Genomic DNA, 15,471 nt, shown 5'->3' on the forward strand with positions numbered 1-15,471 from the left:
TGTACATAAACAGTCTTGTCTTTCCATTATTCTATATTTTATATTTACCTTTTTAATAAAAAATTAATTTGTAACAAAATTAGTATTATTGTTTAGGTAGTATTTTGAATAAATAAATAGTCAAAATAGTTGTTCAGGAAATTATTTAACAGATTAAGTTGTATGTAGCTTATCTTATTTTAAATATTTGTTTCTAATTGATAAATTTATTACTTGATTCCATTCAATTCTAAAGGTGAAATATCATTTACATAAATAAATTATAACCTTGTCTTAAAACTATCACATCTGTTAATAAAAATGTAATATTCTATATACAATGTTTAGTATACAAAATTAAATACAAACTAATATTATATAAACTAATATAGATTTTATAGATCTATATTTAAAAAATTAGACTATATTACTCTATGTTAAACATCCATAAGTGCTTATAATTTCGTTTAAGTTTAAATACTAGTTGGGTTCCTCTTTTGATTAGGTTATTTAATTTGGTCTATTTTTTTTGCACGTTTAATTTGGTCCTTGGTTTGTTAAATTATGTTAAATTTTGATCTGTTCATCGATGTTATTTAAATTGATTACGACAAAATATATAGTCTGACACTATTCACATTATGTGAAATGCTCAAATTATGATAGTGATAGTTTGTGTTTTGTTCAAAGAGTCTATTTTAGTTAAATTTGTTCATTATTTTAATATGGTTTGAGAGACTATCTATCGAGAAGTCTTCCATGTTTAAAGTTTGTTCAGTGTAACTTTCTTAACAAACCGTAATACTGTCAAACTACCTGTGTTTAGAATGTGTGTTAATAAAAGTGTTTTTTTTCAAAATTCTTATATTTGTTATTGTTGTTGTTAAGAACCCAATATATATAATTATAGATTATGTTTAATGATTATCTCGAGAGAACAATTCATGCTCTAAATCTTGCCAACACTACCCAATCCAAGTTATTTTCTTCGGGTTTTTTTAGTTATGTGTTTTAGATTGGCACAGCTTAAATTATTTGACACGTTTAAACGCAAAAATAAAATGAATTATACTCGGTGGTGAGTATAATTGATATACCGAATTAATTGAATTTGTGTTTGATGCATTTTCAGGATTTTACTGATGTTCTGATTGCATGGGGGATTATTTCAACAAAGCATTGACTTGACTGCAAAGACTGATGAAACTTTATCAGTACCTTCGTTTCAATTTCCTAAAATAAATAAATAAAGGGTGGTTGACATGTTTGTTCCTGAAAGCAAACCTTGCTTCAGAAACAACACAGTACTCATGCTCATCAATATTCAGAGTTGGCTGCATCAGCCAAAGGTATGGAGATTTGTTTGTTTTGTTTCATCTATCGTTGGACTGGTCTGTTATGCTTTCAGCTCCTCTTTCAATCATTTACTTGGAAATTGGAGCTGGTGGAAGATCTTTCTTTACATTCTTTTCAGTTTCTTAATCTCCCTTTCCACCTTGTTTGCAAAGACATGGCAGTACTCCAACTCTCGCTGTTTGGAAGCTCACACAGCCTTTTCTGTTTTGCTGATAACTTCTGTATACTCCTTTTTCCTCGATAAAGATGTGAAACAGAATGCAGATGCATATAGTCTGCTTTCCTCTGTTGCATTTGCTATCATGTCTCTAGGCTTGTCAAGGCTGAGTCACTTAGGATTTGAGGTTGATCTCTTGTATTTTTTCAGCGGACTTCTGATCGTACAACTCATGAAAATAAAACTATGGTTAGTCGTTGTTGGAGCAGCTTTCAGTTATTCCCTCATCCTCCTCCGTTCCAGTTTGGATCCTCAACCAAGAAGTGGTTATCATGGACTTCAACACCAAGATCATGTAGTGGTTGAAATTGGTTCGCATTCACAACCACAAGGAACCAGTTGTAGTAGTGTTACTCCAGTGGATTCACCCCAAACAATTATCACTGCTACTGGTAATGCTTATTCACAACCACACCAAGTAATTTCACCTCAAGAGGGTAGTGTTGGTGGTGGTGCCGCTCTGGAAAACATTGATGGTACCAAGGCATACTTCATGAGTAGTATAGAGGCTCTCAAGAAGGAGAGTGGGAACGTAATCAGTACAATCTCCATGCATGTAGACAAATACCTTAAAGCTAATCTTCTCAGTGAGAACCAGATTGCAGTGCCAGAACTGCATGGCGACGACAACATGTTGGTGGATTCGTTGTCGTCAGGCATGATCAGAAACATTCGTCAAAGTGTAGGTAAGATGGTGTCAGATGGATTTGGGATGGAATGTTTCCAAGTGTACAGTAATTGGCGGAGGGAGTTTCTGAAAGAGAGTTTGTGGACATTAGGGTTGCAAGATCAACAACTGAACATGGAGGACAATAACAAGACGGAGAAGATTGAGAGGTTGATAAAAGCTATGAACATAGCTTGGAGGATACTCTTTCCCAATGAGAGGACACTCTTCAATCGTGTTACCAGCTCCATTCCCTCTAGGCAGTTCCGTTTCAGGGAAATTTGCACAGAATTGACAACTATTCTACTGAACTCTGCCCTTGGCTTGGGAACTTGGAGCCATTTCATGCGCAACACATTGCAGGAGTTGATACAAGAGTTGGAACCATTTACAACACTCAGAAATATTGTACTTCTGCTGATACGGCAGAGACTGTACATTTATGAGGCTTTGGAAGATGCATCACTCATTTCCGGTGGGGGGATTCATCCTACTACCATTGAGGTGATGTACTATGTTTATTCTATTTACAAAAATAAGGAAATTAGTAAAGTTAGCCAAGATTTAAAGGAGGGAAAGATTCCATCATTTGTGTACGAGGCCAGAGTGAGAGTTCTGTTCGACAAGAGTTTGGAAGCTAAGTCAAAAAATGGTAATAAGCTTACGGTTGCGTACTACATGAAATCTCTAAACCAAAGTAGGGAGAGTTCACTTAGAAAAGGTTTAGAAGATGAAATGCTTTCACCTGTGTGGATGGACAGGATGATAGAGCTTTTAGAGAGCAGTTTCGAAGCCAACTCCAAAAATTACAAAAACCCAACTTTGGGTTATGTTTTCATCATGAACAACCGGAGATTCATAGAACTCAAGACAAAACTGAATGGACTGGGACATATTTTTGGAGATGACTGGCTCCACAAAAATACAACAAAACTCCAACAAAACCTTGAACTGTATCTAAGAAGCACGTGGAATAAGATTGTGGAACTTTTGAAGCTAGACATCATCAATCAACTAGAGCCTAGTAATACAGTCGAGTTGATGAAAGACAAGCTTTATCGGTTCAACGAGCAGTTTGATGAGACATGCAACATTCAGTCTGCATGGTCTGTCTGTGATGAGGAGCTAAGGGAGCAAATAATAAAATCCATAGAAAACATGTTGTTGCCAGCATATGGAAGTTTCCTTGGGAGATTTGAGGAATTTGTTGGGAAGCATGCTTATGAGTACATTAAGTATGGAATGTTTGAGCTTCAAGATCGACTCAACAAATTGTTTCTTGTGGAGTAGATGAATTTGTTGCTGGAATAGAAAGAAAAGTGAAGTGAGTTAGACTTAGATAACAATAATTTTATTATCTCATGGTTCCAAAGGATTTGTGCCTGTATGTTTCAACACAATCACAAATGTGTTTCGTGTTTATTTTGTTTGGTTCTATGTTATGGAATGAGTTTTTCTATGGTCTATCAAATTTAAGGTCTTACAATACATGCTGCATATATTGAGAGTCCTTTCAGGAAGCGTTGATTTCACTTTGGAAAATTGTTACTGCAATCACTAAGAAGACGAAAAGAAGAACATGCATGTCTCTGCGCCATAATTGAGAAGATCACAGTTGGAATGCTTTATCATGTATCAATTCTCATCATTCTGTACTACTGTAATTACTGCATGTACATTAACAACTTTAGAAATTATAAAATTAGATCCTCACTGTAATCAGATAATGTAGTGAGCATAGCTCACCAAAAATGCTGATATCTGAGAAGTTCACACAGTTTGACTCCTGCAGAACACAGACCAAGAAAGAGGAGAAGGAAATGTAGTACATCACATAACTTAATTAGTGAGGAATGAGCAAATCCATGGAATAATTTCACAGCCACATCACTCTAACATCCGTGAATCAACCTAAAGTGTTAGAAATCGATTAAACACATAACATAATTAATAATAAAATATATAAATCTAATAATAATTATTAGAACAATAATATAAATAAATATATATATATATATATATATATATATATATATATATATATATAAATCAATGAATATCAATCAACAATTCTTATAACAATAATAGATAAAAAATCAATAAGAAAAGAAGTAGAAAATAGGCTGGGTTGAGGTATGCATAACATTATCCTTAGAGAGAAAATGCCCCAATTGCACAGGGGTAATACACAATACTATATGTGGGCAATACACAATATTATGTACTCCTCTCCCAAGACACAAAATCCCGTTAGATCGATCGAGTGCAGCGTAAGATTTCTGAACCTTATGAATACTTTGAAGAGATAGTATAGAGAGGAAAAGAAGAACACTTTTGAGGGAACTCTATTTGTTGTTTCTTTTTCCATGCACCTAGGTGGTATTTATAGGTAGAAAATGGAGACACAAGAGTCAATTAGTCAATTGTAATAAAAAATATAGTCGTTTAACCATAAATAACATTAACCCATAAAATTTGAAATTCATGAAAACTTGAGTAATAGTAGGATTTTTATTTTTATTATTTATTTTTTAAATTATATTTAAAAAATAAAATAAAACAAAATATTGTGCTCGGTGTAAAGAACCTTCCGAGGTTTGAATTTTACACCTAGTGCTTATAACTTCTATCCGAGAAATTGTAGAGACTTGTGTTGAGCTACATCCTTTATGACTAGATTTTAGTAAATAACATATATAATATCAATGTTCATTTTAGAATCTAATGAGTGGGTGCAACCTTACAGCCTTCTAAATATATTTTGTTTCATGAGTGTCACTTAGATATTTGTTGCCTGCTTATGGAAACTTCGTAGGCAGGTTCGAGAATATTCTCGAAATTGGTAAGCATGCTGACGGGTATCGTAAGTATGAAACAGAGGACATTCAAACCAAACTCAAGGAATTGTTTCAGAAACCAAGAGTCACCCCAAAGTTGGATGAAATTGAAATATTCCAGAAACATCCCTATCATTATCTGAAGATTATGAGATAAAAGTGATATTAATCTTACAAGTGGGTTAGATTAGTGTTTCAATTTTTTTGGTACACATGAAAGGGAGGCAGTTAGCATGCTTGATCATGTATCAGTTTTCATCATTCCGTAATACTGGTGTTCCTGAGTGTACATAAACAGTATTAGAAATTAGAAAATTAGATCCACAACTATAATTAGATAATGTAGTGAGCATAGCTCACAAAAAACGCTGATATCCAGAGGTTTTGTTATGTCCTTCTATTATTGTATAATTTCTATCTATATTTAATATATAATTTAATAATAGGAAATTAATTTGTACCACAATATGTATTATTTGCAATGAAACTCGTTATCCTCCACTGAAATTTAAATAACAAAATAAAGCGTTTAACCAAGTCAAACGATGGTGACTATCTTGCATACAAAATACCAATAATTGAAATGTTATTGATTTATTCAACATCTTTGTTCCTGAAAGCAAACCTTTCTTGAGTGATAATGCTCATCGAAATTCATAGTAGGGTGCTGCAGCCAAAGGTATGGAGATTTGTGTGTTTTGTTTCATCGATTGTTGGACTTGTCTGTTATGCTTTAAGCTCTTCGTTCAATCATTTATGTGGAGCTTGGAAGTGGTGGAAGATCTTTTTGTTTAGCGGTTTTAGTTTGTTCATCTCCCTTTCCATCTTGTTCGCAAAGGCATGGGAGGGCTCCAACTCTCGCTGTTTGGAGGCTCACACAGCCTTCTTGGTTTTGCTGATAACTTCTGTGTACTCCTTTTTCTTCGATAAACAAGTCACAGAAAAACCCGATGCATATAGTCTGGTTTCGTGCGCATCATTTGCTATCATGTCACTAGGCTTGCCAAGACTCAGTCACTTCGGATTTGAGGTTGATCTTCTATATTTTTTCAGTGGATTTCTTACAGTACAACTCATGAAAATAAAATTATGGTTAGTAATTGTTGGAGGGAGTTTCAGTTATTTCCTCCTCATTCTTCGTGCGGCCTTGGATGCTTCAGCAAGAGGTGGGTATGTTGGACTGCATGTCAATGATCACGTAGTCATTGAAATTGGTTCACAATCTCAAGGAACAAGTCGCAATTTTTCACAAGTTGGTTCACCTCAAACTATTACCACCTTTGTTGGTAATTCCCTCGTCATGCCCCAAGACGCCGGTGTCTCTGAAGGAGATGAGGATTCAGGATTCATGGTCACTCAAGGCAGAAATGACAGTAACAAAAGTGTCAAGGCACGATTCATGGAATGTGTAGAGGTGCTGGAGAAGGAGAATAAGACCCTTATCGACACAATTTCGAAGCATGTAGATGGATACCTTAAAGCTAATGTGATCAACAAGATTCCAGTGGTGGAACTCCATGCTGACAACAACTTAGTGGTTGATTCATTGCCTGCAGGAACGATCAACGACCTTCATGAAACCGTGCGGCTGATGTTGGCTGAAGGGTTTGAGGAGGATTGTTGCGGAGCATACTATACATGCCGAAGGGAGTTTCTGAAAGAGTGTCTATGGACTTTTGGGTTGCAAATGCAAGAGTTTAGCACGGAGGAGATTGATATGATGGAGAAGATTCAGTGTTGGTTAACGAAGGTTTTGAATATAGTTGATTGTGTACTCCTTCCCAGTGAAAGGACACTCTGTGATCGCGTCTTTAAAGGGGTCGCTTCCCCTGGGGATTTCGATTTCGATGTGGTTTGTCGTGAATTGAATATTTGTCTGCTTCGCATTGCCAATCACTTGGCAACTTTTCTGGAGTGTGAAAAATTTACATATTATGAGGGTGGTGAGGTTCACCCTAATATATGTGAATTGATGCTCAAAATTCGTTTTGTTTGCAGACAAAGGGATAATAGATCTAGGCAAGGATTAGAAGGATATAACATGCTTGGTAAGGAGGGAAAGCTTTCACCGTCTGTGAATGTGGCCAGGATAATAGCAACAGCCCTGTTAGAGAGAATTTTGGAAGTGGAGTGCAAAAATTACCATAACCCTTCTCTGGGATATGTTTTCCTCATGAACAATCTGAGTTTCATAGAACAAGAAGCAAAATTCTATGGATTGGTTCCTATTTTTAGTCATGATTGGCTCCGGAAAATGACAACAAAATTCCAGCAAAACCTTGAACTCTATCTGAGAAGCTCGTGGACTAAGATTGTGGACTTTCTGAAGCTGGATATCAGTGAATCAGAGAATAGTGTTGCGGTTGGGTTACTGAAAGACAGGATGAATTCGTTCAATGAACATTTTGATGAGATATGCAAAGTTCAGTCTACTTGGTTTGTGTTTGATGAAGAGTTAAAAAGCCATATTATAAAATCCATAGAAAACATGTTGTTGCCAGCATATGGAAACTTCATTGAAAGGTTGCAGAATTTTCTTGGCCAGCACAGTTATTATTATATCAAGTATGGAATGTTTGACGTCCAAGATCGAGTCCGCAATCTGTTTGTTGTGATGAAGAATAAGAATCTGTTTCTGAACAGAAGTGAAAGACACCCAAGGCCTTTGAGTTGATTTAGAATACAAAAATTTTATTATCGTGTGATTGGAATATTGTTCTTGTTGGATATCCCAGTTCAAAAAGAGATAAAACTAAATTATAGTACATAAATACTCATCTTACAAAGCTGATTTTAACTGTTAAGTTATGCTTAAACTCGCCGGTTTTAAATGGTTTGAGAGACATACAGTCTATAGAGAAGTCATCAACGTTTAAAGTTTGTTAAGTGTAACTTTCTTAACAAACCGTAATACTATTAAACTCCCTACGGTAACAAAAGTGTTTTTCTTTTGTCAATCTTCTTATATTTCTTATTTTTATTGTGAAGAACCGAATATATGTTATTAAAAATCATGTTTCATGATTATCTCGAGTCGAGAGAACAATTCTTGCTCCAAATCATGCCAACACTACCACTGTACATTTAAGTTTAAAAGTGCATAATTACTTTACTTCTCTGTTTTAGATTTGTATAGATTAAATCCCGATCCAAGTTATATTCTTCTTTTTTTATTTATCTGTTTTGGATTTGCACAGATTAAATTATTTGACACGTTTAAGCACAATAATAAAATGAGTTCTGCTCCAAGGTGAGAATTAATATATCGAATTAATTGGATTTGTGTTTAATGCATTTTCAGGATTTTATTGTTTTTCTGATCGCATGAGGAGATTATTTCAACTATGATTGCAAAAGTATCCAGTTTTAAGTCAACACGTAGAAGACTGATGGATCTTTCCCAGTACCTTCCTTTCCAATTTCTACGAAAAAAACAACCTAAAGGATTGAACCCCGCTTCAAAAAAAAAAAAAAAAAAGCAACGGTGGTCGACATCTTTGTTCCTGAAAGAAAACCTGCTTAAGAAACAACACAGTGCTCATGCTTATCAAAATTCAGAGTTGGCTACATCAGCCAAAGGTATGGAGATTTGTGTGTTTTTCTTCCTCTATTGTTGGACTTGTCTGTTATGCCTTCAACTCCTTTTTAAATCATTTAATTGGAAATTGGAGCTGGTGGAAGATCTTTCTTTACATTGTTTTCAGTTTCTTAATCTCCCTTTCCACCTTGTTTGCAAAGACATGGGAGTACTCCAATTCTCGCTGTTTGGAAGCTCACGTAGCGTTTTCTACTTTGCTGGTCACCAGTGTATACTCCTTTTTTCTTGATAAATATGTGAAAGAGAAACCAGATGTGTATAGTCTGGTTTCGAGTGTTGCATTTGCTATCATGTCTCTAGGCTTGTCTAGGCTGAGTCATTTAGGATTTGAGGTTGATCTTCTCTACTTTTTCTGTGGACTTCTGACTGTACAACTCATGAAAATAAAACTATGGTTAGTCATTGTTGGAGGAGCTTTCAGTTATTCCCTCATCCTTCTTCGTTCCAATTTGGATCGTCAAACAAGAAGTAGGTATTACGCAATTGAACACCAAGATGATGTAGTGATTGAAATTGGTTCGCATTCACAACCACAAGGAACCAGTCATAGTGTTACTCAAGTGGATTCAACCCAAACAGTTGTGGCTAGTTCACACCCAGTAATTGATATGGTTTGGCCTTCAAGAGGAACAGGGCACAATGCTTCTCAAGTAGTTTCATCTCAAGAGGATGGTGCTGGTGGTGCCCCTCCAGAAAACATTTATGGTACCAAGGAATATTTCATGGGTTCTATAGAGGCTCTTAAGAAGGAGAATGGGAGCATTATCAGAGCAATTTCCATGCATGTAGACAAATACCTTAAAGCTAATGTTGTCAGTGAAGACCAGATTTCAGTGCCAGAATTGCATGGCGACGACAACATGGTGGTGGATTCATTGTCGTCACTAATGATCAGCAAGCTTCGTGAAAATGTAGAGAAGATGGTGTCAGATGGATTTGTGGAGGAATGCTTAGACGTGTACAGTAATTGGCGGAGGGAGTTTCTGAAAGAGTGTCTCTGGACATTAGGGTTGCAAGATCAAGAGCTAAACATGGAGGACATTAACAAGATAGAAAAGATTGAGAGGTTGATAAAAGCTATGAACATAGCTGCGAGGATACTCTTTCCCAATGAGAAGAGACTCTTCTATCGTGTCTTTAGCGGCTCCATTTCCTCTGGGGAGTTTCATTTCAGGGAACTTTGCACGGAATTGGCTACTAGTTTGCTGAATTCTGCCCTTGCCTTGACAACTTGGAGCCATTTCATACGCAACACATTGCAGGAGTTGATACAAGAGTTTGAATCATGTACAACATTTATAAATATTGTGGTGCTACTGATAAGGCAGAGATTGTGCATTTATGAGGCTTTGGAAGATGTATCACTCATTCCCGGTGGCGGTATCCATCCTATTACCGTTGAAGGGATGTACTGTATTTATTTGGTTTACAGAAATAGGGAAATTAGTAAAGTTAGACAAGATTTAAAGGAGGGAAAGATTCCATCATCTGTGTATATAACAAAAGTGAGAATTCTGTTAGAGAGTAGTTTGGACGCTAAGTCCAAAAATGGTAATAAGCTTGAAGTGATGTACTACATTAAATCTCTAGACCGAAGTAAGGAGAATAATCTAGGTTTAGGTTTAGATACACTGATTTTACCTGTGTGGATCTACTGGATGATAGAGCTTTTAGAGAGCACTTTGGAAGCCAATTCCAAAAATTACAAAAACCCTTCTTTGGGTTATGTTTTCATCATGAACAACCGGAGATGCATTGAAGTAGAGACAAAACTAAATGGAATGGGACATTTTTTTGGAGATGACTGGCTCCACAAAAACACAAGAAAAATCCAAGAAAACCTTGAACTCTATCTAAGAAGCTCATGGAATAAGATTGTGAACCTTTTGAAGGTAGACATCAATCAACTAGAGCCGAGTGTTGCAGCCAAGTTGATGAAAGACAACCTTTATTGGTTCAACGAACACTTTGACGAGACATGCAACATTCAGTCTGCATGGTCTATCTGTGATGAGGATCTAAGAGAGCAAATAATAAAATCCATAGAAAACATGCTGTTGCCAGCATATGGAAGTTTCCTTGGCACATTTGCCGAATTTGTTGGGAAGCATGCTTATAAATACATTAAGTATGGAATGTTTGAGGTTCAAGATCGACTAAACAAATTGTTTCTTGTAAGGGAGTAGATGAATCAGTAGCTAGAAGAGAAGGAAAGGTTAAGCGAGTTAAATTTAGAAAACAATAATTTTATTTCCAAAGGATTTGTGCTCTGTATACCACTGAATGTTTCAAACACGATCACAAATGTGTTTCCTTTTTTATTTTGTCTTGTTCAAATTGAAGTTTGTATACATAATCATAAATCTATGCCTGAAGCGAAGGAAATAATTCCTAAGTTTGGATTGATTTAGAATACATTTACTGGATTTATGTCAACTGTCATTGGTCTTCTCTGTTGTGTAATGAGTTTTTTTTTTTTTTCAGATACTTACCTACACTGTTTCAAGTTTTTTGGTACACATGAAAGTGAGGCAGATTTTTAGCAGTTTTATATTCATCAATTTCTATGGTCTATCAAATTCAAAAGGTCTTGAAATACATACCGCATATATTGAAAGTCCTTTCACGAAGAGTTGATCTCACTCTAGGAAACTTTGTTACTTCTATCACTGAGAAGACAAAAAAAAAAAAATTAACAACCACATCTCCTGATTCCAATCTATTTGCAGTGTCAATTTCTGTGGCTACATGATTGGTGGCAATTTGATAAAGATCAGGTATGTGTTTAGGTAATTATGGGCTTATAAAGCAAAAGAAAACAATAAATAGTTGAGTTAAATAACTAAAATTAGAACATGATATGATCAAGTAAAGTAAAAAAGAAAAAGATGAAGAAAAATTATGAAAATGAAAGAAGATGACTGTCACTTAAATTCATCTTCATTATATACTCTATGTAGAAAGGATTTGTTTACAAAATTCTAAATCATATTTCAAAGGAAGTAAGATCACTCGAGTAAAATTAGAAGTAATGTCGTACATCTAACACCCTTCCTTTGAGAATATCCTTTCCTTTTGAAACTCAATCTTTTGGTTCAAAGACAGCTTTCTTTCATTCTTTATTGACATGTTTATCATATTGACCAACACTCTTCTCAATATGTGCCTTGCTTTTTATGCTCAAGTGTTAGTTGTGATTTTTTAAAACCATCCTTGAACGTTAATTATAGATTCAATATTTGGAAGGAATATTAGATCAAGAAATAAAATTGTTTGAATTAAGGAAAAGAGAATAAAAATAAAAAATAAAAAGTGAGTGAAGAGTTTAATAGTAATATAAATCTAAATTTTAAGTAAAAAATTACTAAATCGTCCTCGTGTAAAAAACAGAATTAGATGGAATATTCAACCCTTTTTAAAAAAGTTTCTCTAATTTAAATAAGAAATAAAACATAACTTGTACGAGTTTAATTACTATAATTAAATTTTAAATTTTAAAAGAGGTGCCAAATAGTGATTATTGTAAAGAATAAAATCATACCAAAACTCACAAAGTCGAATTAAGTTGATAGTACAAAAGTGAGTGTTTGTTTGATAGTGAAAGCACATGATGAAAGTGTTACAGAGGAAGCTAAGGATCACTCCATAAAGAATGAATGAAGAAGTGCAGTGCCCAGAGGATTTGTATATGAGAAATTGTGAAGCAGACATTGAGATAGTAAAAGGATGGGTAATTTTGGCATGAAAAATCATAAAACCCCCTTGCATTTAGTCTTACAAGTTAGTCTGACTAACTTATCAAAATAAGTTTTACTTTTTTTAAGCTTAAAAAACAACTAAAAATTAACAATAAGTGTTTTTCTAATTAAAAAAAAAATGTTTCTTCTAAAAACCAAAAAGTAACACACTCATTGGTAATTTGAGAAACTAGCTGAAGAATTTTCAACTATTTACAACCAACTTTTAATTTCCATTTATTTTTCAACTTCTAACTTGATATCTAGTTTTCAACTAATTTTATCCATCATATCACAATGAAACTCATTATCTTTCTTTGAAATTTATGTCAGAACCAAGTCAAAGATTGTGACTATCTTGCATAAAAAATACCAATAATTGAAATGTTATAGATTTATTCAACATCTTCTTTGTTCCTGAAAGCAAACCTTGCTTGAGTGATAATGCTCATCGAAATTCATAGTAGGGTGCTGCAGCCAAAGGTATGGAGATTTGTGTGTTTTGTTTCATCGATTGTTGGACTTGTGTGTTATGCTTTAAGCTCTTCTTTCAATCATTTATGTGGAGCTTGGAAGTGGTGGAAGATCTTTTTGTTTAGCGGTTTTAGTTTGTTCATCTCCCTTTCCATCTTGTTCGCAAAGGCATGGGAGGGCTCCAACTCTCGCTGTTTGGAGGCTCACACAGCCTTCTTGGTTTTGCTGATAACTTCTGTGTACTCCTTTTTCTTCGATAAACAAGTCACAGAAAAACCCGATGCTTATACTCTGGTTTCGTGTGCATCATTTGCTATCATGTCACTAGGCTTGTCAAGACTCAGTCACTTCGGATTTGAGGTTGATCTTCTATATTTTTTCAGTGGATTTCTTACAGTACAACTCATGAAAATAAAATTATGGTTAGTAATTGTTGGAGGGAGTTTCAGTTATTTCCTCCTCATTCTTCGTGCGGCCTTGGATGCTTCAGCAAGAGGTGGGTATGTTGGACTGCATGTCAATGATCACGTAGTCATTGAAATTGGTTCACACTCTCAAGGAACAAGTCGCAATTTTTCACAGGTTGGTTCACCTCAAACTATTACCACCTTTGTTGGTAATTCCCTCGTCATGCCCCAAGACGCCGGTGTCTCTGAAGGAGATGAGGATTCAGGATTCATGGTCACTCAAGGCAGAAATGACAGTAACAAAAGTGTCAAGGCACGATTCATGGAATGTGTAGACGTGCTGGAGAAGGAGAATGAGACCCTTATCGACACAATTTCGAAGCATGTAGATGGATACCTTAAAGCTAATGTGATCAACAAGATTCCAGTGGTGGAACTCCATGCTGACAACAACTTAGTGGTTGATTCATTGCCTGCAGGAATGATCAACGACCTTCATGAAACCGTGCGGCTAATGTTGGCTGAAGGGTTTGAGGAGGATTGTTGCAGAGCATACTATACATGCAGAAGGGAGTTTCTGAAAGAGTGTCTATGGACTTTTGGGTTGCAAATGCAAGAGTTTAGCACGGAGGAGATTCAGTGTTGGTTAACAAAGGTTTTGAATATAGTTGATTGTGTACTCCTTCCCAGTGAAAGGACACTCTGTGATCGCGTCTTTAAAGGGGTCGCTTCCCCTGGGGATTTCGTTTTCAATGTGGTTTGCCGTGAATTGAATATTTGTCTGCTTCGCATAGCCAATCACTTGGCAACTTTTCTGGAGTGTGAAAAATTTACATATTATGAGGGTGCTGAGGTTCACCCTAATATATGTGAATTGATGCTCAAAATTCGTTTTGTTTGCAGACAAAGGGATAATAGATGTAGGCAAGGATTAGAAGGATATACCATGCTTGATAAGGAGGGAAAGCTTTCACCGTCTGTGAATGTGGCCAGGATAATAGCAACAGCCCTGTTAGAGAGAATTTTGGAAGTGGAGTCCAAAAATTACCATAACCCTTCTCTGGGATATGTTTTCCTCTTGAACAATCTGAGTTTCATAGAACAAGAAGCAAAATTCTATGGATTGGTTCCTATTTTTAGTCATGATTGGCTCCGGAAAATAACAACAAAGTTCCAGCAAAACCTTGAACTCTATCTGAGAAGCTCGTGGACTAAGATTGTGGACTTTCTGAAGCTGGATATCAGTGAATCAGAGAATAGTGTTGGGGTTGAGTTAGTGAAAGACAGGATGAATTCGTTCAACGAACATTTTGATGAGATATGCAAAGTTCAGTCTACTTGGTTTGTGTTTGATGAAGAGTTAAAAAGCCATATTATAAAATCCATAGAAAACATGTTGTTGCCAGCATATGGAAACTTCATTGAAAGGTTGCAGAATTTTCTTGGCCAGCACAGTTATTATTATATCAAGTATGGAATGTTTGACGTCCAAGATCGAGTCCGCAATCTGTTTGTTGTGATGAAGAATAAGAATCTGTTTCTGAACAGAAGTGAAAGACACCCAAGGCCTTTGAGTTGATTTAGAATACAAAAATTTTATTATCGTGTGATTGGAATATTGTTCTTGTTGGATATCCCAGTTCAAAAAGAGATAAAACTAAATTATAGTACATAAATACTCATCTTACAAAGCTGATTTTAACTGTTAAGTTATGCTTAAACTCGCCGGTTTTAAATGGTTTGAGAGACATAAAGTCTATAGAGAAGTCATCAACGTTTAAAGTTTGTTAAGTGTAACTTTCTTAACAAACCGTAATACTATTAAACTCCCTGCGGTAACAAAAGTGTTTTTCTTTTGTCAATCTTCTTATATTTCTTATTTTTATTGTGAAGAACCGAATATATATTATTAAAAATCATGTTTCATGATTATCTCGAGTCGAGAGAACAATTCTTGCTCCAAATCATGCCAACACTACCACTGTACATTTAAGTTTAAAACTGCGTAATTACTTTACTCCTCTGTTTTAGATTTGTATAGATTAAATCTGGATCCAAGTTATATTCTTCTGCTTTTATTTATATGTTTTAGATTTGCCCAGCTTAAATTATTTGGAACGTTTAAACACAATAATAAAATGAATTCTGCTCCCTGATGAGTATTGATATATCGAAATAATTGGATTGGAGTTGTGTTTG

At 35.2% G+C, this 15,471-nt stretch overlaps 3 protein-coding genes and 1 pseudogene across 3 annotated transcripts; all 4 read left to right on the forward strand.

The window, feature by feature from the left end:
* Positions 1–1,249: 1,249 nt before the first annotated feature.
* On the forward strand, positions 1,250–3,530 carry LOC114195089 (exocyst complex component EXO70B1-like; annotated as a pseudogene).
* Positions 3,531–5,630: 2,100 nt separating this feature from the next.
* LOC114194700 (exocyst complex component EXO70B1-like) lies at positions 5,631–7,979 on the forward strand. Its single transcript, XM_028085069.2, has one exon. The coding sequence runs from the start codon at positions 5,697–5,699 to the stop codon at positions 7,728–7,730; it is 2,034 nt and encodes a 677-aa protein (XP_027940870.2). The 5' UTR covers positions 5,631–5,696; the 3' UTR covers positions 7,731–7,979.
* Positions 7,980–8,354: 375 nt separating this feature from the next.
* Positions 8,355–11,092, forward strand: LOC114194698 (exocyst complex component EXO70B1-like). Its single transcript, XM_028085066.2, has one exon. The coding sequence runs from the start codon at positions 8,597–8,599 to the stop codon at positions 10,838–10,840; it is 2,244 nt and encodes a 747-aa protein (XP_027940867.1). The 5' UTR covers positions 8,355–8,596; the 3' UTR covers positions 10,841–11,092.
* A 122-nt stretch (positions 11,093–11,214) lies between these two features.
* Positions 11,215–14,966, forward strand: LOC146884427 (exocyst complex component EXO70B1-like). The gene has a single exon (XM_085665734.1). It carries the CDS (start codon positions 12,836–12,838, stop codon positions 14,849–14,851), a length of 2,016 nt encoding a protein of 671 aa, XP_085521860.1. The 5' UTR covers positions 11,215–12,835; the 3' UTR covers positions 14,852–14,966.
* The last annotated feature ends 505 nt before the right edge of the window (positions 14,967–15,471 follow it).

This window comes from Vigna unguiculata, chromosome 8 (genome assembly GCF_037176805.1).
Source record: "Vigna unguiculata cultivar grain cowpea cultivar isolate G323 ecotype 2 chromosome 8, ASM3717680v1, whole genome shotgun sequence".
Taxonomy (NCBI): domain Eukaryota; kingdom Viridiplantae; phylum Streptophyta; class Magnoliopsida; order Fabales; family Fabaceae; genus Vigna; species Vigna unguiculata.

Excerpts from the sequence above, each read along its gene's own strand:
- LOC114194700 (XM_028085069.2), top strand. The coding sequence starts at position 5,697 with ATGCTCATCGAAATTCATAGTAGGGTGCTGCAGCCAAAGGTATGGAGA.
- LOC114194698 (XM_028085066.2), top strand. The coding sequence starts at position 8,597 with ATGCTTATCAAAATTCAGAGTTGGCTACATCAGCCAAAGGTATGGAGA.
- LOC146884427 (XM_085665734.1), top strand. The coding sequence starts at position 12,836 with ATGCTCATCGAAATTCATAGTAGGGTGCTGCAGCCAAAGGTATGGAGA.